The sequence below is a fragment of the Carcharhinus amblyrhynchos genome, chromosome 6 (genome assembly GCF_965287045.1).
Source record: "Carcharhinus amblyrhynchos chromosome 6, sCarAmb.v2.hapA, whole genome shotgun sequence".
Classification (NCBI taxonomy): Eukaryota; Metazoa; Chordata; class Chondrichthyes; order Carcharhiniformes; family Carcharhinidae; genus Carcharhinus; species Carcharhinus amblyrhynchos.
Genome location: NC_137329.1, coordinates 32,125,342 through 32,145,860, shown reverse-complemented (window position 1 = coordinate 32,145,860; position 20,519 = coordinate 32,125,342). Strand labels below are relative to the sequence as shown.

The window sequence follows — 20,519 nt, the reverse complement described above, 5'->3', positions numbered from 1 at the left end:
TGTTGTCGTAGGCTATCTTTTGGTTCGTGGGTGATGTGTACTCTGGATCATGAGTTCTTAGCGAGTTCCTTTGCTACCAAATAAACCAGTTGGACTTTAATCTGGTGTTGTGAGACTTCTTACTGTGTTTACCCCAGTCCAACGCCAGTATTTCCACATCATCACGAGTTCGTGCCATGGGTCGTCTTGTGACTGCACAGGTTAATTCTCAACCCATAGATCTTTGGACACATGGGGCATGATGTTCTATGAGGTAATGGAATCTAGAGTGCACAATTTGCTTCTTTTTTCTCTCCTCCTTGCGTTGATCTATCTCATCACTAAGCTGTTTGGACTTAAAGATTGCTGCAGCTTGACGGACAAATTGTCGTCATTTTGGATTGCTAGAAAATTCCCCTCATTCGTTCATGTCAACAATGCCGTGCTTCAAGAACAGCTTTGGAGTGTCTTTGTAACACTTGCTTTGTACTTCCCAGAACTCTGACCATTTAAAAGTAGAGGAAACAGGACTTAGTGAGGGAGACTCCTCCAGTTTCATAGGATAGAATGGAGGAGGTGGTGGCCTAGTGGTATTGTCGCTAGACTGTTAATCCAGAAGCTCAGCTAATGTTCTGGGGACTCGGGTTCGAATCCCACCACAGCAAGTGGTGAATTCAATAAAACATATCTGGAATTAGGAATCTGTTGGTGACCATGAAACTATTGTCGATTATTGTAAAAACCCATCTGGTTCACTAATGTCCTTCAGGGAAGAAATTCTGCTGTCCTTACCTGATCTGGCCTACATATGACTCCAGATCCACAGCAATGTGGTTGACTCTCAACTGCGCTTGGGCAATGAATGCTGGCCAGCTAGGAGTGCTCACGTCCAATGAATGAATAAGAAAAAAATCCATACAGTGCAGAAGGACGTCATTCGGCCCATCAAGCCTGCAACAACAATGATCCTACCCAGGCCCTATCCCTGCAACTACATGTATTTACCCTGCTAATCTCCCTGACAATTTAGCATGGCCAATCAACCGAACCCACACATCTTTGGAGTGTGTGAGGAAGCCAGAGCACCCGGAGGAAACTTGCACAGGCAATTGGAGAATGTGCAAATTCCACAGAGACAATCAAATGAGGTCAGAATTGAACAGGGGTCCCCGGCGCTGTGAGGCAGTGGTGCTAACCACTGTGCCGCTGCCCAACATGAGTCTTTTATTTGTACAACTGGGGAGTTGTGCTGTGCAGCCAGGATCCTATTCCGGTTTCGACACGAGAGTTGATAACACGTGGTATCGCTGTCAACCTTTCCTTTCCAGTAGAAGATGTATCCTTTTCCTTGTTCCTTCTCCACAGGAAGGTGACCCTCCCTGTTGGCAACGATATCAATTTGGAATTTTGACAGCTTACATGATATAAATAAACTTAAAAGTAAAAAAAGTTAGAGTAGACAAAGAGTGAAATTAAGATTAAAATTGCATATAGAAAGAAGTCAGGATGGAAAGAAGACAAGAAGTGAATCAAAAGTACACAAAATCTGTATTGATGTTTAACTTATTAGTTTAGAGCCAATATTGTGGAAATAACTTTAATAAAGTTATGAATGGCTGTAATGTAAGTGCCACAGTCAATAACTGAAAATAAACAGAAGTGGTCACCCAGGGAAAGATCAATTTCCCTTTATTTGCCAGCACTGTAAAGGAATCAATAACTCTGTAGTTGTCTTTCTAAATGAGTTCTGAATACCTTGTATGTACAAGTGGATGGAGGAAATTAACTTTTGGTTATGGTGGAAGTGAGGAAATGCCTCCAGCTATTTTCTTTGGACGTCTTGACTGAACCTTACTCCGTTTAGACCTCCAGTCATTATCTAGGAACTCAGAGGTGGTCATACATTATTGTCTTTGGGTTTATAACATATTTAAACATTTCACAGATGCCACTTCATGTCAGGAAATGATCCAAGGGGGACATAAAATAGAAGCAGAAAACTTCAACTGTAGACATTTGTTCTAGTTGTCTGAAAAAGTCAGGCTATTATTGTAAAGCTTATAATCTTTATTTGCAATAACCTTTTATGCTTCTTTATCCTTCTTCATATTTGGCAGCGTATTGATATGTTCTCAGAGGATTTTAAATGTTATCTGGAAAATTAATGTTGCATCATTTAGTTTCCAATAGAATTTTGAACTAGCATCTTAACACTTCCATATCAATTTGGTTCTGTTATGTTAAATTAAATTACAAATGGTGGCATGGTGGCACAGTAGTTCGCACTGCTGCCTCACAACACCAAGGACCCGGGTTTGATTCTGGCTTGGGCGATTTCTGTGTGGAGTTAGCACATTCTCCCTGTGTCTGTGTGGGTTTCCTCCGGGTGCTCCAGTTTCCTCCCTCCAAAGATGTGCGGGTTAGGTTGATTGGCCATGCTAAATTGCCCCTTAGTGTTAAGGTAAATGTATGTGATTATGGGGATAGGGCCTGGGTGGGATTGTGATCGGTGCAAACTCAATGGGCCGAATGGCCTCCTTCTGCACTGTAGGGATTCTATTCCATTCTATTCATACACATCTGAGTATCTGAGTAGATATCTCTGTTGTCAGTTATGAAGAATCCCTTTACACCAGTAAAATTGAATTTGGGCATTAGAACACCCCCATTTGTGATGGTTCTAGTTTCTCCTCAAGTAAAGTTAAAATTTATTCATTTGTCAAAGTAGGCTCACATTAACACTGCAACGAGGTTATTGTGAAAATCCCGTAGTCGCCACACTCCGGTGCCTGTTCGGGTACACTGAGGGAGAATTTGACATGGCCAATTTGCCTAAACTGCACATCTTTGGAATGTGGGAGGAAACCTAAACACTCGGAGGAAACCCACACAGACACGGGGAGAATGTGTAAACTCTACATGGACAATGACCCAAGCTGGGAATCAAATCTGGATCCCTGGCGCTGTGTGGTAGCAGTGCTAACCATGGTGACATCATGCCACCTCCAAGTTCTTGGTCATAAAATTATTTTGCTTTTTTGACGTGTTTTGCAGTTGATAATGCTCAGATGGTAATCTAAATCATCATAAAATCATGGAGAAGCAGCCTTTTAAATATCTGGCACAGCTTAGTTGAACGTTTAAGAGCAATACCACTGAAAGAACGGAAGTGAAAACATTTGATAAAATTTGACAAGTGCAGAGAACAGTTTTTTTGTCATCAGGAAGCTCAGTGAGTTTATTCAGTGTCCAGCTCATCGCATGCAATCTCTGACATTAGCAAGGGATCTGGCCTTTCCAAGTTATGGACTCGCTTGCATTCCCAGGATGGCACTGAAAGAGCCAGGCTTATTGGTGCCAGCCTACATTCTAAAAGCTATATTTAACGAAGAAATTAAAATTAAAGGGCTGAATCTTCCGTGGAATGATAATCGGTGTCCGTGTGTCACTATGCTATTTTCTCTCCTTAATCTGGAACTCCACATTTCTCACCCTGACTTCTGATACAGTCTTCTGTTAAGAGAGTCATAGAATCATAGAATCCCTACAGTGCAGAAGGAGGCCACTGACCCTATCGAGCCTGCACTGACAACAATGCCACCGAGGCCCTTTCCTCTTAACCCCATGTATTTACCCTACTAATCCCCTGACACCAAGGGGCAATTTAACGTGGCCAATCCACCTAACCCACACATCTTTGGCGTGTGGGAGGAAATCGGAACACCCAGAGGGAATCCGCACAGACACAAGGAGATGTGCAGACTCTGCACAGGCACTCACCCAAGGCTGGAATTGAACCCTGGAGTCCTAGCGCTATGAGGCCAACCACTGTGCCACCCTGCCACAACCAGCTGACTTTAAATCAGAAGTTTGAGAGGGTTTCAGATCCAGGTTAATTGCGCAACTTCCCAGGAAATTCCTGTGTTGCCCTTGCGTGGCTCCTGATTCCTTTGTCTAAGTTCAGGCTTCTGTAATAAATTAAAAAGTAAAAATTATGGAGTGATCACACACCAAGCAGCAGCAGATTCTTTACATTTTTACCTTTATTGTCGATGTAATTGTTAACTGCTACCTGCTTTGAAAAAAGGTATAAATTCTCATCCCTATGGGGATTTCTTTGAGCACTTACTACATGCTTGATCTTGCTGTGGAGCTATATTACCTACAAAAATAATTTCTCTCTGCCTCTGAATTCCCTACTCCTTTTAAAGGATTTAATATCTTCACCAGGAAGTTTTAGTGCTTAACCTAATATTCATAAATGATTGCATAAGGAGCACAATCATCTGATCTACAGCTATTTTGTTATATGACAGCACCATCCGGAATTGCTAGATTGTTAAAAATAGATATAGCACATGTTCCTTCAGTATATGTTGGACTGCAGGCTTTCCACTAGCGAAATGTATTTTATTATAAACTCCAGAGAGAATCTTCTTATCATTACTGTAGTGTCATATAAAGTTGCAAAACTGACCTACAATTCTCGCAGTAAAACAGGTAGCAAAACATTCTAAAATAGAAGAGATCAGAAATAGTATCTAAAATGAGTTATTTTGTAATGGAGCCAGGTTAATGATAAAGTATTTTTCATGTAAAAGTATTTTGATTTTGATTTGATTTATTAATGTCATATGTATTAGTATACTGTGAAAAGTATCATTTATTAGATACCAGTAAGGTTTACATTAAAGCTGCAATGAAGTTACTGTGAAATTCCCCTAGTCACCACACTTTGGCACCTGTTCAAGTCAATGCACCTAACCAGCGTGTCTTTCAGACTGTGGGAGGAAACTGGAGCACCCAGAGGAAGCCCATGCAGACACGGAGAACTTAAAAACTCCATACAGATAATGACCTAAGCCAGGAATCGAACCTGAGTCCCTGGTGCTGTGAGGCAGCAGCGTTAACTATTATACCACTGTACCACCTGTGTTCTTGTGCGCTGTACAGACAAAGCATACTGTTCATAGAGAAGGAAAAGGGAGACTGCAGAACTTAGTGTTACAGTCATAGCTAGGGTGTAGAGAAAGGTCAACTTAATGCAAGGTAGGTCCATTCAAAAGTCTGATGGCAGCAGGAAGAAACTGTTCTTGAGTCGGTTGTTACGTGACTTCAGACCTTTGTATCCTTTTCCTGATGGAAGAAGGTGGAAAGAAGGATATCCGGGTTTGCATGGGGTTCTTAATTATGCTGGCTGCTTTGCCGAGGCAGCAGAAGTGTAGATAGAGTCAATGGATGGGAGGCTGGTTTGCATGATAGATAGGGCTACATTCACAACCTTTTGTAGTTCCTTGCGGTTTTGGGAAGAACAGAAGCCATACCAAGCTGTGATACAACCAGAAAGAATGCTTTCTATGGTACATCTGTAAAAGTTGGTGCGAGTTGTAACTGACATGCTAAATTTCCTTAGTCTTCTGAAAACGTAGAGGCATTGGTGGGCTTTCTTAACTATAGTGTCGGCATGGGGGCACCAGGACAGGTTGTTGGTGATCTGGACACCTAAAGATGTGAAGCTTTCAACCATTTTGTTGATGTAGACAGGGACTTGTTCTCCACTATACTTCCTGAATTCAATGACAATCTCCTTTGTTTTGTTGTCATTGAAGGAGAGATTATTGTCATCAGACCAGTTCTTCAGATTCTCTCTCATTCCTGTACTCTGTCTAATCATTGTTTGAGATCCGATCCACTGCGATGGTGTTGTCAGCAAACTTGAAAATTGAGTTGGAGGAGAATTTGATTGCACAAAGCCATAGGTGTATAAGGATTATAGTAGGGGGATGAGAACACAGTCTTGTGGGGCATTGGTGTTGAGGTGTTGTTGCTATCCTAACTGATTGTGATCTGTGGGTTAGGAAGTTCTGGATCCTGCCACAGAGGGCAGAGCTGAGACCCTGGCCATGAAATTTGGAGATGGGTTTCATAGGAGTAATGGTAGGAGTTTCATAGGAATAGTGGAATAATGGTAGGAATATTGCATCATCATTAACCTCATATATTTTGTCATCGATTCTTTTTCTCTTTCTTAATTCCAGACCATCAAACAGTTGAAATTTAGCAATAATTCTTAATTGGTTTCACTTTAAGCTATCAAACTTCTAAACTTTATCGATCTTTGTTGCTGTAATACTCTGGCCTGATGGCTGTTCTCCCCAAACTAATCCTAGCCCATTTGCAGGGTATCCTCGATTTTTGTTTTTGCAAAGTTGAATGGTCTTTGCACAGATAATGAAGTAAAGCAGAGCTGGATAATGGGACTATGTGAAAGGACAATATACCTTGGGCGGGATTTTCTGTCCGCACTCGTCACAGAAGGGAAAAATCCTGCTCATGCTCAATGGAACTTTGCATATCCTGTCCCCCCCCCCCCCCCCCCCCGCCGCTCCACCTCCGTCCCCACCTGCTACTGTTCCCGCAGGACAGGAAAACTCCCTCCTTGTATCATGATAACATTTCATGAGCAAGTTACTTTGATTTATATTTCTTGACATCTTCTGCCATGGGCAAGGGTAATTGAGGATAATTTTTGGATAATAACCTGGAATGTATTTAACCCAGAACTTGGGTTGTAATTACTTTCATTGAGGTGATTGTTTTTATTCATTCTTGGGATGTGGGTGTTGCTGGCAATGCCAGCATTTGTTGGCAAAACATTTTCATTAAGTAGGTGAGTATTTCAGGTTGGATTTTTGAATTTATCAACTTCTAAACTTTATCTCATTCAAATAGGAGGCCCCTGAACTTTTATGATATGATTTATAGCTCACTGTTCTGAGTCTTCCTTTGGCCTGCATTTCTTTTTCTCTCTGATGGTTTCTTTTTATTGATTCATGGGGCACATGCTTTGCTGGCTGGCTAACATTTATTGCCCATCCCTCATTGCCCTTGAATTGAGTGGCTTGCCAAGTCATTTCAATGTGGACGACAGTTGAGAGTCATCCACATTGCTGTGGCTCTGGAGTCTCATGTAGGCCAGACCAGGAAAGAACAGCTGATTTCCTTCCCTAAAGGACATTAGTGAACCAGATGGATTTTTCTGACATTTGACAATGGTTTCACAGTCATCAGTAGATTCTTAATTCCAGATATTTTTTACTGAATTGGTTTCAGATGGACTGTTCAATTTGAATAAGGCAAATTGAGAAATACAGATTAAAGATGATAGGAGCAAGCAAATTCGAAAGGGACTATAAATTAAATATATATATAGATATATACAATATATATTATGTTATCATATACAATGAACCCCACAGTCTACCTATACCATATATTACATAGAATCCTTACAGTGCAGAAGAAGGCCAATTGGCCCATTGAATTTGCACTGACCACAATCCAACCTAGGCCCTATCCCCATAACCCCACGTATTTACCCTGCTAATCCCCTTGACTCTAGGGTCAATTTAGCATGGCCAGTCAACCTAACCTGCACATCTTTGGGCTGTGGGAGGAAACTGGAGCACCCGGAGGAAACTCACACAGACACAGGGAGAATGTGCAAACTCCACACAGGTAATGACCGAAGGCCAGAATTGAACCCGGGTCCCTGGCGCTGTGAGGCAGCAGTGCTAACCATTGTGCCACTGTGCCACCTCAAATGAACCCTCAGCATAGCAATGAACCCAAAATATACCTATGTATGAACTGAAAATAGTGGCTCCTTTCTCACTTATGTAGCTGGTTGCAACATTTATTCTGACAAGGGAGAATTTATTGCATATTGCATTTATTGCAGGTTGCCCTGAGAAGGTAAGTGGTAGGTCACAATCTTGAACCAGTGTGATGTTTATGGTAGTAGTTATATACAGGAAATTCCAGAATATGACTGTGATGATTGCAGCATAAGAAGTGTGGTCAATTTATGTGACGGAACTAGTCCCAACCCGACATGTACTGCCACAGAAACCAAATAGACCTAGTGGAAGTTTGAAGCAGATATGCAAAAATGTTAATACATTTGATTCAGAACCTGAAGAAAAATATGGGATATTTTTACAGTTTGCTTTACAATTCTTCAGCCTACATTCAGCAGTAACCAAAAGATGTTATTGATCGCAACCCCTTACTGATTAAACAGAAGTTTATAAGGAATAATCGTTGAATCTGTTTTATAAAGTTCTGTATCATTTTCTCTATTGCAGGAAGGAGGGGTGGCAGTCCTATTCAAACTTTGCAGGCAAGAGGGTTCAAGTTATTTGCATGTGCATGCTCTCAGAGCACTGGCATCAATATGTAGTGTGGAGGAAGGCATCAATGAACTTGAGAAGGTATGAATAGAATTGTTCAATAAACATTCTTGTTTTTAAACTGATATCGGTGAACAATGCTATTTTCAACATCTTAAAGGAATGTATTATGTGCAAGAGTGGTAATTAACCAAACTTGATTCCACACACATCAGGAAGTTGGAAGAAAATTGTGTCCTGATTTGAAATGTGTTCACTTTAATTGATGACATTGATTGTGATATGTAATTGCCTACAATGTTTTCCAATAATGCATAGAGGTAAATGAATAAGGGAGCACTTTGCCACACATTTGTGCCAGTGACTGGTCTGCCTGTGAGTTAGCGCCAGGACTGATTTTTGTTTTGTTATGAGCGTTTGTTAGTGGCTTGGTGATACACCAGGCCATAACTTTCTTAGAGTGATAATCCATGCCTGCTTACTTGCGCTAAATTACTTCCGTGCCTGTCTCACCCGATTTTCTGACTCAGGACTCAGACCTTGGGGGGGTGTGGGATCATTGGGTGGGGGCCGGGGCGGGGAGGAAGGTTTGGACCTCATGGGGGGAGTGGGTGCAGTGCTGCAGGGGTGGGGGCTCTCTTGTGGGACCTTAAATGGATGGAGAATGCCATGGTGGGGAGGGGAAGGGATAGTGGTTAGTTGTGGGATAAAGGGAATCCCATGGGGATTTGGGAGTGTGATGGGAAACCTACTGGGGGTTGGTCTGGGTCTCTACAATATTAACCCAAAGTTATAAGAGGTTTTAATTCTTCTAACTTTTTCTGGGTAGCTACTTGTGTAACAAGCTGGAACCACCAGAAATTTGTGACTTACATCACACTTTTGGATGGCTTCCAATGGAGGACAATGGCCCAGACAAAGTTTGCATTTCCCCAATCCACTGCTGGAGGGCTCTGATGTTACAGCTCATTATGAATTACTCTGTGGTTGCTGTTTAAAAGACTTTCACTGATCAAATGTATAGTGCCTGAGAAAATAGTATTTTGAAGAATACTCACCAACTTATCACCATGTTTCCTTTCCTCGTATTTTTCATGTCCACCGAAGTGGCGTGGTCCAGGTACGTACTATCTTCTGTCAATTATTTTAATAGCAGATCAGGAAATTCCTTCTCATGCTGTAAGAACACGTGGCAACCAACTCAAGAACACCTTCTTCCCTGCTGCCATTAGACTTTTGAATGGACCTATGGTATATTAAGTTGATCTTTCCCTTCACCCTATCTGTATCTGTAACACTATATACTGCAACATCTCCTTTCCTCCTCCCCTATGTACTCTCTGCTTTGTTTGAATAGCACACAAAAGACAATACTTTTCACTGTATCCCAATGCACGTGACGATAATAACTCAAATCCAATTGGAAAATTTACAACTTCACTTCATATTTAAATAATGAAACAGAGATGGAACTTTAGCCATTTTTATATCCTAAGATTCTCAATGCACGCGCACACGCACACACACATGCACACACACTCGAAATTGATACATACAGATTACAGAATGGAGAGGATATGTAATTTCGCCCATCGTCGTTGATGAGGACCTTGACACCATTAGTCATTTTGAGGCTGGATGCGATGTGTCCGCCGATGACTGATCAGGCCAATTTGGGCACAGAATGTCCTGGAACATACTGGACAGACTTGTGTAGGCACTGTAGTTGTTGTGCTGGTGGCTCTGGACTTGTACAGCTCGTGCTTAAGTTGTGCTTCAGCAATGCACCTTGCTTCGATAGCTTGACGGTCTTTGTGGATGAGGCAGCGCCAGATAGGGCAGTTTTGTGCCAGCGTTTTCCAGGTGATCATGTCAATGTCAAATGACTTCAAGGAGGCCTTGAGTGTGTTTTTGTAACATTTCTTCTGTCCTCCATGCGAGCGTCTTTCAGCAGAGAGTTCCCCAAAAAGGAACTGCTCAAGTATGCGCTCGTCTGACATACGGATGACAGACATACGGGTCTGCGTTCTCATCAGCAGTGTGTGGACTGATGGTAGACTTGAACTGGAGAGAACTTCAGTGTTTGGTACTTTGTCTTGCCATCTGATGCGTAATATTCTGCAAAGACAAGTCATGTGGAAATGATTGAGCTGTCTTGCATGCCTTCGATACACAGTCCATGTTTTGCAGGCATACAGGAGTGTCGTGAGTACCATGGTGCTGTAGACCTTCAGTTTTGTTGCTGGGTTGATTCCTTGACATTCTCATACAGTGGAGTGCAGCCTACTGAAAGGAAAATTTGCTTTTACTATTCCGCAGTTAACTTCTGTATCAATAGTTACTGATTGGGAGAGGGTGCTGCCAAAATAAGTGAACTGGTCCACTGCCTGTAGTTTCTGCCCTTGATTGTGACTATGGGTTCTGTGTACGGTGCATGAGGAGCAGGCTGGTGCATGACTTCAGTCTTTTTAATATTGATGGTGAATCAAAAGCTGTCGCAAGCTGTGGAAAATTTGTCCATACTGACTTGCAGCTCTGGCTCTGAGCCAGTATACAGGGCACAATCATCGACAAAGAGGAAGTCTCGCAGAACAGTCTCCATCACTTTGATAATAGCTTGAAGTCTCCTCAGGTTGAAGCCTTCGACACTGTCAGCTGACAAGGCCTGTGGAGGATCATGTCAAAGTTCGGCTGTCCCCCAAGTTTGTTCAGATGGTACGCCAGTTCCGTGATGGCATAATGGCCAGAGCGCTGGATGGTGGAGAATCCTCTGAGGCATTCCCAGTCACAAATGGCATCAAACAGGGCTGCGTGCTTGCACCCACACTGTTCAGCATGATGCTTACTGCCATGCTGAATGATGCCTTCCAGGACAGTGTTGCTGGAATCAGCCTCAAGTACAGAGTGGATGGGAAGATCTGCAACCAGAGGAGACTTCAAGTTATTACCAATTTAAGGTACAGTGAAATTAAAGGGATGTCTGACTCTTGGCGGTTGGTAATTTGGTTGGCTTCAGGCTGAATTCAGTCGTCTTGCTTCTTTTGATATTGAGGCAGTTTAGTGTTGCAGATTGATAATTTATTAGTTCTCCTGGAGGTGACAGTGTGGGGTTCAGTTTTTTTTTAAATCCGTATCTGTGGCACCTTGATAGTTAAAATCAGTTGTTAGAATTCAAAACTTGGAGAGACAGAGAGAAGGAACCCACTCAGGGTTTTGTTCCTTCAGCATCTCAGTTGCTTGTCCTGTTTTGCAGATAAAGCAGGTGCTTGAAATACACACAAAGTCTTTACTTGTCATTTTTTTTCTCCAACAGTTCCAGTGATCCAAGTAAGGTCATGGCTAATGTATTCCACTTTTAACTTAATTAGATCATGTGTGAGAATTCCTCTCTTAGCCAGGATCTCATTGTCCAAGTTATTGGGGGTGGTTATTAGTGGGCTTCCCATTGGGCATCATGGCCTCTAGGTATCTCCAGGGCTAAGTTTTTTAGCGTTGACATCTATCATATGCTCCTTTTTACTGTTTAATCCTGCTAACTAAATTCTCAGCATTCAGGAACCTCTGGCTCTGTTTGCCCTCCCTGACTCTATTGGAATGAATGTAGGCTCTGACTGAACCATCTCCTCATTAAGGCTGCCCATTGCTCCATTACATCCCAGTAAGAAGTCTCAGATGAAGAAGGAGCGAAACTCTGAAAGCTTGTGCTACCAAATAAACCTGTTGGACTTTAACCTGGTGTTGTGAGACTTCTTACTGTGCTTACCCCAGTCCAATGCCAGCACTCTTTGACTTCATTTGTTCTGGGCCAGATCTATCCTTTTGTAGATAAATATTTTTCTTCTAAAATGTTCTTTTCACTCTCCATAATTAATCTGAACTTTATGATACAACGACCATGATCCCTGAGATGTTCCTTGACTGTGACATTCTCTACTTGAATCAATTTGTTTCCTTGGACTGGACCCAGCAATGCTTCCTTCTTGATTGGACAGGAAACAAGCTAATCAAGAAAATTCCCCTGATTATACTTTGATAATCCTGTCCTTTCCCACCCTACCCAATTCACTGTCAGGGTCGTTTAACAATAAGAAGTCTCACAATGCCAAGTTAAAAGTCCAACAGGTTTATTTGCAATCACAAACTTTTGGAACGCAGCTGCTTTTTCAGGTGAGTGGAAGTAAGTTCACACACACAGCATATATAGGCGAAGACACAATTGCAAGATAATTACAGATTAGAATGTGAAGAATGGTTGAAATGCAAGTCTTTACAGGTGCAAACAGTGTGTGTGGAGAGAGGGATAATCACAGGTTAAAGAGGTGTGAATTGTTCCAAGCCAGGATAGTTAGTAGGATGGTCAGGTTAGAAATACTGGAACCCACTGGGATTGTTAAAGATTTCCACTGTCAGCACTCTATAGTTTTTGAATCGCTCAATAATTTATTTTCAAACCTAATGCTTTATCTCTTTTCTACTATGTATTCATCTATAACATACACCAGCTGGTGTAATAGTTCCTTTATTGTTTATCAATTCCAATCAATGGGTTGTTCTTGCCCATCAAGGTCAGTCTGTCTTTCAAAACCTTATTATTTTCAACATCAATGTCCTACCTTCCTCTATGTGTCCTTTTCCTATGTATGCTAACTTGTGCCTAGGATTATTAAGCATCTATTCCTCCTTATTTAAGCCAAGTTTCAGTGATTGCCATTGCATCATGTTCCTGAATGACAATTTGCACCTGCAGATCACCAACCTCATGAAGTGTAACTTGTGTGTTTATCTACTTGTACTACAAAACTAAATTAGATCTTTTTGTAATTTCTATTATTCCACTTAATTCTATTCCGAACTCTGACTCTCCCAGACTTTTTTGTACCTTGATGTCATTTTTTAACATTATGGCTGGAATTTTCCAGCTGTTCATGCCGGTGGGATTCTCTGGCTCCATCGCAGTGAACGGAGATTTAGCTGAACGCCAAATTCTCTGTCCTCACTTGTAGTGGCAACAGGGCATGAACGCTCAAAAAATTCTGCCGTATTTCCATGTCCAACCTCCTGCTGAATTAGTTTAACACCAGCCACCAGTAGGTAGTTAACCTGCCTACAAGGGTATTGGTCCCGGTTCTGTTCAGATGCAACTTGTCCATCTTGAATAGGCCCCTCCTCCTACAGAACCCAATGTCCCAGGATTCTGAGGCCTTTCCTCCTGCTTGCACCATGTTTCTAGACACACATTAACAGGCCATATCCCCAACTCCCATTATGGCATTAGGGATAATCCAAAGAATTGTCTACTTTTTAACTTCCTCCCAGCTCTTAAACTTGGACTGCATTTCTTTACTCCTGTTATTCCCAATGCCATTGATTCCAACATGGACCACACCCTTTCTGGCACAGAATTATCTACACCGTCTTTGTGATGTCCACTAAGCTGGCACCAGGAAAGCAACATACCGTACTCATCTCACTTCAGCAGCAGAGAAGCACATGTCTAATGAATCCTAATTACTTCTGCATTCCTACTCTTGATTTTACCCACTGTGCAGTCCTTTGTTTCACAGTCAGGACTGCATACTAGGAAATACCATCACCCTCGTTGCACATCCCCACTCAATGCTGAATGTTGGTTTGAGAGTGCGGGTGAGATGCTGTGCTCCCTTTTGCCATCCTTCCAGATGGGCTTCTGAGCACTTGGCTGTGAGGCAACCATCTCTCTGGCTGGGGTCTCCTCAGTAAAAAGTCTGACAACACCAGGTTTAAATCCAACCGATTTATTTGATAGTAAACTCACTAGCTTTCAGGTTAGTCCCTTCGTCAGGTGAATGGAGAGTTCTGGCCTCAATCTGACAACCAATCCTCTATCCACGCTAACACCCTACCCCCAACTCGATGTCCCTCGACCTTCTGCAATAACCTCTTGTGAGGTACTTTGTCAAAAGCCTTCTGAAAATCTAGAAAGTCCACATCCACCGGCTCTCCTCTATCCACCGCCCTAGACACATCCTCATAGAACTGCAGTAAATTTGTCAGACACGACTTCCCTTTAATGCTGCGTCTGCTCTATCAAGCAATTCCCTTCAAGATGCCTCGCAATTTCCTCCTTAATGACTCCTCAGAGCTGCACTCTCAATCACATCATCCTGAGCAATCTCACCATTCTCTCATCACTGCCATTCACTTCATCCAAAGGAGGCGATGGAAGGTGAGAAGCCAGATCTTACCTTGCCCTACAACTCCAAGCCTGTACTAACTTCCCATTCCCATCTGCTTCCTTGCTTGCTTTCAAATTTCATTTTACATCTTTTAAAACATGCAATCACGACGAGAAAAGGCACTCTAATCTGTTCATCTCTATACGTTCCTTCTCAATAACTCATCCTCCCTATATCTCTTCCTTTGTCAGTAATTTGGATGTTTGTACTTCATAGCCATCAATAAAAAGCAGTTGATTGAAAGCTTCTTGTTTACTTTGAAATTCAATTCATTTTAAAAAAAGAATTGACTCAAGTTGGGATGAGAAAACATCAGAAGTTTATTGAACACAAAACAAGTACTGCAGTAGCAATGTAATCAATGGAGCCTGTCATTTTTATCTCTCTCTATATGTGGGTGTGCACACCCACACACATCTATGTTTTAAAAAAGAAAGTGCTGGTCTGAACTTTACCTGAATAAAAGTTTCGAAATTTTCCCTTGGCTTTTCTTCAAATTATTTTGAGAACAGCAGAAAGAACCAGTTAGGGGTCAGGAAAACAGCAACGTGGAGTTTTATTAGTGTTGGGGCAACGATTATACCTAAGGAACTAGAGTGGTAATCACCATTACATTGGTTAAATAGGAGCGATATATAGCTGAGGCTTTCTAAGATGCTTTGTACCCATCTCCTCTCAGTAACATCACTGTGGCATAGTGCCTTGCACACATGCTCAATAGCCATCTTGAGAGTTATCCCTTTACATCTACACTGGGTAGGGCGGGGAAAGGTGCCAGGCAGCTGGCGGTTAGTTTGGTCAGGTTGGGAGAGTGATCGAAGGCTACTCGGGTCAGGGGGTATTTGAGTGCCAGAGGGGTAGTCCTTTTTGCTCAGGAGGGCTAGGCATGGTTGCGAGAGCTAGTTAGGTCAGGTCCGGCTTGGGAGGTGGGGGTGGGTGCAGGGGGCGGGAGGGTTTGGGAGCGAGGGAGAGGTGTTGTCAAGCTATCAGAGATGAGTGTTGTTGGGTGGTCGGTGGCAGGAAGTCAGTTCGGGTCAGGGGTAGTTAGGTGGTTAGGAAGGTTGGACAAGGGCTTAGTGAGGGGATCATGAGGTTTAGTTGGGGAAATCGAGGGGAGGTAACTGGGTTGGGTCAGAGAGTAGTTGGCTACTTTGGAGAGGTGGTCGGGGCGTATTCAGGGTGGGGAGTCAGTTTGAGTGATGGAGGTGAGTTAGTTGTGTGGCTACTCAGGAGTTAGATAAAGGTTTTTTGAGCCTGCTTCACCACTTCGTATGAACATGGATCATCTTCCACCTCAATGCCTTTCCGCAGTATTCTTATGGCCCTTTATGTCATTAGTATTCAGGAATCCATCTATCTTCGCTTAAACATTCTCGATGACTGATTTTCCGCAGCTTTCTGTGGTAGAGAGTTCCAAAGATTCAAAACCCACTGAGTATTTTTTTCCCCAATAACGGTCCAGTGGCTCCCCCCTTATTTTAAAGTTTGTCCCTGGTTCACCAGTCTGGGGAACCCAGGATAACTATTCAAGTAAGAATGTTGCTCAGAATGAACAACTTTTGCAATGGGTCCTGGGGAACAGGGGAATTGCCTATCGGGAAGTCAAACTTCCTGGACAATTTCCATGAAGGTCAATGCATTATATTTCACATATTGGCTCATATGTCTGGTCCCCAACAATCCAATGGTTTGGACCAATATATTATCAATGGGTGCATGAAATTTCAAATTAAATAAAATTGACTGAGAAAGGATTAATAATAAGGAAGACATCATGTTAGAAATAAAGAATACTCCCATATTGTATTAGCTTAATGTATTTAACATATCAGTGCAGCAAGCAATTAGGAAGGGTAATGTTATGTTAAACATTACCACAAGAGATTTGAGTACATTAGTTGTGAAGTCTTGCTTCAGTTGTACAGAACCTTGGTTAGAATGCACCTGGAGTACACTCCGTGTCAGTTTGAAGCCCTTACCTTAGGAAGGATATTATTGCTGTAGAGAAAGTGTAGCAAAGGTCCACTAGACTTGTTCCTGGGATGGTGAGATTGTCCTAGAATTTGGGCAAACGGGGCCGGTATTCTATAGAGTTTCAAATAATGAGAAGTGATTTCATTGAAACATATAAAATGCAGAAAGGGATAGGCAAAGTAGGTGCAAGTAAGATGTTTATCTAGGCTGGGGAACCATGGATAAACTTCAAAATAAGGGGGGAGCCACTGGGTCATGACTGGGGAAAAAAAAACTCAGTGGGTTTTGAATCTTTGGAATTCTCTACCACAGAAAGCTGTGGAAAATCAGCCATCGAGAATGTTTAACGCAAAGATAGATGGATTCCTGAATACTAATGACATAAAGGGCTATAGGAATACTGTGGAAAGGCATGGTAGTGGAAGATGATCCATGATCGTAAGAAGTGGTGAAGCAGGTTCAATCAGCTGAATGGCCTACTCCTGCTCCTATGTTTCTATTTATTAATCTGTCTAAATTAATCTGGCCAATAAATTGGTTATGGAGGAGTTTCGTAAAGAAGCAGTCACATATGACTTGTAAGTACCAATATTCGAGATGTCCTACTAAACCTATAGCAATACCACAGCAGAGCTCATATGTTCATGAGTAGAAAATGTTACCATTTGATGCATTTTATTGTCAATCAGCATTATTCCTGTGTACCAGGTAGAAATATTCCACTTGACTCAACGTCTAATTTAGCAATTTTCCTCTGGTGATCACATTTTGCTCAACAAAAGCATGGATCTCTACAGAGTTGAAATTTCTGTTCAAGATATTAGAAAGTGAAACAAAAACAGAAAAATGCTGGAAAATCTCAGCAGGTCTGACAGCATCTGTGGACAGGGAGTAGAGCCAATGTTTCAATTCTGGATGACCCTTTGTCAGAGCCAGGTATTAGAAAGTGAGTTATGTGGAAAAAGAAATGGTGATTTAGTCCTTGTTTATTTCATATACTAGTGTCACAAGTAGGTTTACATTAACACTACAATGAAGTTACTGTGAAAATTCCCCTAGTTGCCACACTCCAGCACCTGTTCAGGTACACTGAGGGAGAATTTAGCGTAGCCAATGCACTTAAGTCTTTTGGATTGTGGGAGGAAACCAGAGCACCCGGAGGAAATCTACGCAGACACGGGGTGAATATACAGACTCCACACATATAGTGACCGAAGCTGTGAGTCGAACCTGGGTCCCTGGCACTGTGAGGGAGCAGTGCTAACCACCTTGCCACTCTGTGTAACCCATCTATCTATAAGCTACCCTGCTCTGGATTCTACTTCAACAGTCAATCTCCTGTGGAATTTTTTCCTTCACTTTAAAAGGGAAGCAGGTATAGAACATAGAACATAGAATATTACAGTGCAGTACAGGCTCTTCAGCCCTTGATGTTGCACCAGTTTGTGAAACCAATTTAAAGCCCATCTATTCTAACATCATCTATATGTTTATCCAATGACCATTTAAATGCCCTTAATGTTAGCGAATCCACCACTGTTGCAGGCTGGGCATTCCACGCCTTTACTACTCTCTGAGTAAAGAACCTACTTCTGACATCTGTCCTATATCTATCACTCCTCAATTTAAACTATGTCCCCTCGTGCTAGCATCTCCAACTGAGGAAAAAGGCCCTCACTGTCCACCCTATCTAATCCTCTGATCATCTTATATGCCTCTATTAAGTCACCTCTTAACCTTCTTCTTTCTAACGAAAATAGCCTCAAATCCCTCAGCCTTTCCCCATAAGACCTTCCCACCATACCAGGCAACATCCTGGTAAATCTCCTCTGCACCCTTTCCAATGCTTCCACGTCCTTCCTATAATGCGGTGACCAGAATTGTACCCAATACTCTAAGTGCGGCCGCACCAGGGTTTTGCACAGCTGCAACATGACCTCATGGCTCCTAACCTCAATCCCTCTACCAATACTCATGTTTTAATTTTGACATGCTACCTAGACCCTACTTCCTTCAAAAAAATATAAAGTTAGGTTTGAGAAAAGAAGTCGCAGCTGATAGAATGTATGGTTCCTTTTTATTCCTGGTCAATGCTTGCAGTTCCTATCCTATTGGTCATGTTTATTTTTAGATGATCTTTTTGTTTTATTTGAACTGGACATAGGCATCATTGATCAAAACTGTTCCCCTCATTTTCCAACTGATTCAAACAAAACCTCTTTAGTGGCCTTTGAAATCAGTGAACTGCTTCTGCCGAGGTCATTATTTTCAAATTAGTAAACTACAGCGTGCATCGTGCATGTGATAAAAAAATGAAAAAATGGATGTGTGCATTGGATTCAGGAAAGGCTATGGTCCCAGTAACAACACAGATGAAGTGCTGAAGACGGGTGCTGCAGAACTGGCTGCACCTCTAGCCAAGCTGTTCCAGTACAGCTACAACACTGGCATCTGCCCAACAAAGTGAGCTATTGACCACAGAAAGCAGGGCAAATCTAATACAGCCAGTTACTGCCCCATTACTCTACTCTCAACCATTAGAATAGCCATGAAAGATCATGGAATCCCTAAAGCGCAGAAGGAGGCCATTTGGCCCATTGAGCCTGCACCAGAAACAATCCCATCCAGGCCCTATCTCTATAAACCTATCTATTTACCCAGCTAATCCCCCTAACAATAGTGGACAATTTGTCATGGCTAATCCATCTAACTTGCATATCTTTGGACTGTGGGAGGTGACTAGGGCACCTGGAGGAAACCCACACAGACATGGGAGAATGTGCAGACTCCATACAGGCAGTGACACACGTGAATCGAACCCATGAGGCAGCAGTGCTTATCACTGTGCCACCGAGGCATCCTAGATACCATCAAGAATGCCATCAACAACACTCACACACTACTAACTTTCTCCACAATGCTCTACCTGCATCACTCAGCTCCAGATTTCATGACCGTGTTGGTTCGAACATGGAAAAACAAGCTGAGTGCCTGAGATGAGAGTTACTGCTTTTGACATTGAGACAGCATTTAACTGAGTATGGCGTCAAGAAACCCCAGTAACACTGAGTTCAGTGGGAATCAGGAAAAAACTATCCACTGGTTAGAGTCACACTGAAGACAAGGGAAGGTGGTCCTTGATCAATCATCTCAGCCCCTGGATATAGTTTCAGGAGTTCCTCAGGGTACTGTTCTAAGCCTGATCATTTTCAGCAGCTTTATGAATGATCTTTCCTTCAATGGAATGTCAGAAGTGGGTATGCTTACTGATAATTGCACAGTGTTCAGTTCTATTCCTATATTATAATATATATATTATATATTCCTATAATATTCCTATATTAGGAGCAAGAGAGTAGTTAGAGGGAAAATTGATCCTCTTAGGGACAAAAGCGGGGAGTTATGTATTGAGTCGGAGGGAATGGGGGAGCTCCTGAATGAATACTTTGTGTCGGTATTCACAAAGGAGAGGGGTTCGGAATCGTGCGGTCTGTTAGAGGGAGCTGAGGATCAGCTGCAGGAAATATCTATTACGAGGGAGGAAGTGCTAGGGCTTTTAGGTAGCGTAAGGACGGATAAAGCTCCGGGGCCTGATGGTATTTATCCCAGGCTGCTTAGGGAGGTGAAAGATGAAATTGCTGGGCCTCTGGCGCAAATCTTTGTCTCTTCTTTGGACACAGGTGAGGTCCCAGAAGACTGGAGGGTGCCAAATGTGGTACCGCTGTTCAAAAAAGGTAGTAGGGATAACCCTGGGAATTATAGGCCGGTGAGTTTGACATTGGTGGTAGGGAAATTAATGGAAAAAGTACTTAGGGGTAGGACGTATGAGCATTTGGAGCGTTGCGGTCTGATTGGGGATACGCAACATGGCTTTGTTAGAGGGAGGTCTTGCCTTACGAATCTGGTGGAATTCTTTGAGGAGGTGACAAAAACGGTTGACGATGGGCAAGCCGTTGATGTTATCTATATGGATTTCAGTAAGGCGTTTGACAAAGTCCCTCATGGTAGGCTGGTAGAAAAGGTTAAGGCGCATGGGATACGGGGTCAGGTAGCTAGGTGGATTGAGAACTGGCTGGGCAATAGGAGACAGAGGGTAGTTGTGGAGGGGACTTTGTCCAGCTGGAGGCCAGTGACCAGTGGTGTGCCGCAGGGCTCAGTA

The 20,519-nt window shown here is 42.5% G+C and overlaps 1 protein-coding gene across 1 annotated transcript in view; it reads left to right on the top strand.

Annotated features, from left to right (window-relative positions):
* The window catches only part of insc (INSC spindle orientation adaptor protein), a 178,965-nt gene that overhangs the window by 57,183 nt on the left and 101,263 nt on the right, over window positions 1-20,519 (top strand). The window contains exon 5 of the mRNA XM_080191577.1: window positions 8,127-8,252. Coding sequence (XP_080047703.1) covers window positions 8,127-8,252 — 126 coding nt within the window. The remainder of the gene's footprint in view (window positions 1-8,126; window positions 8,253-20,519) is intronic.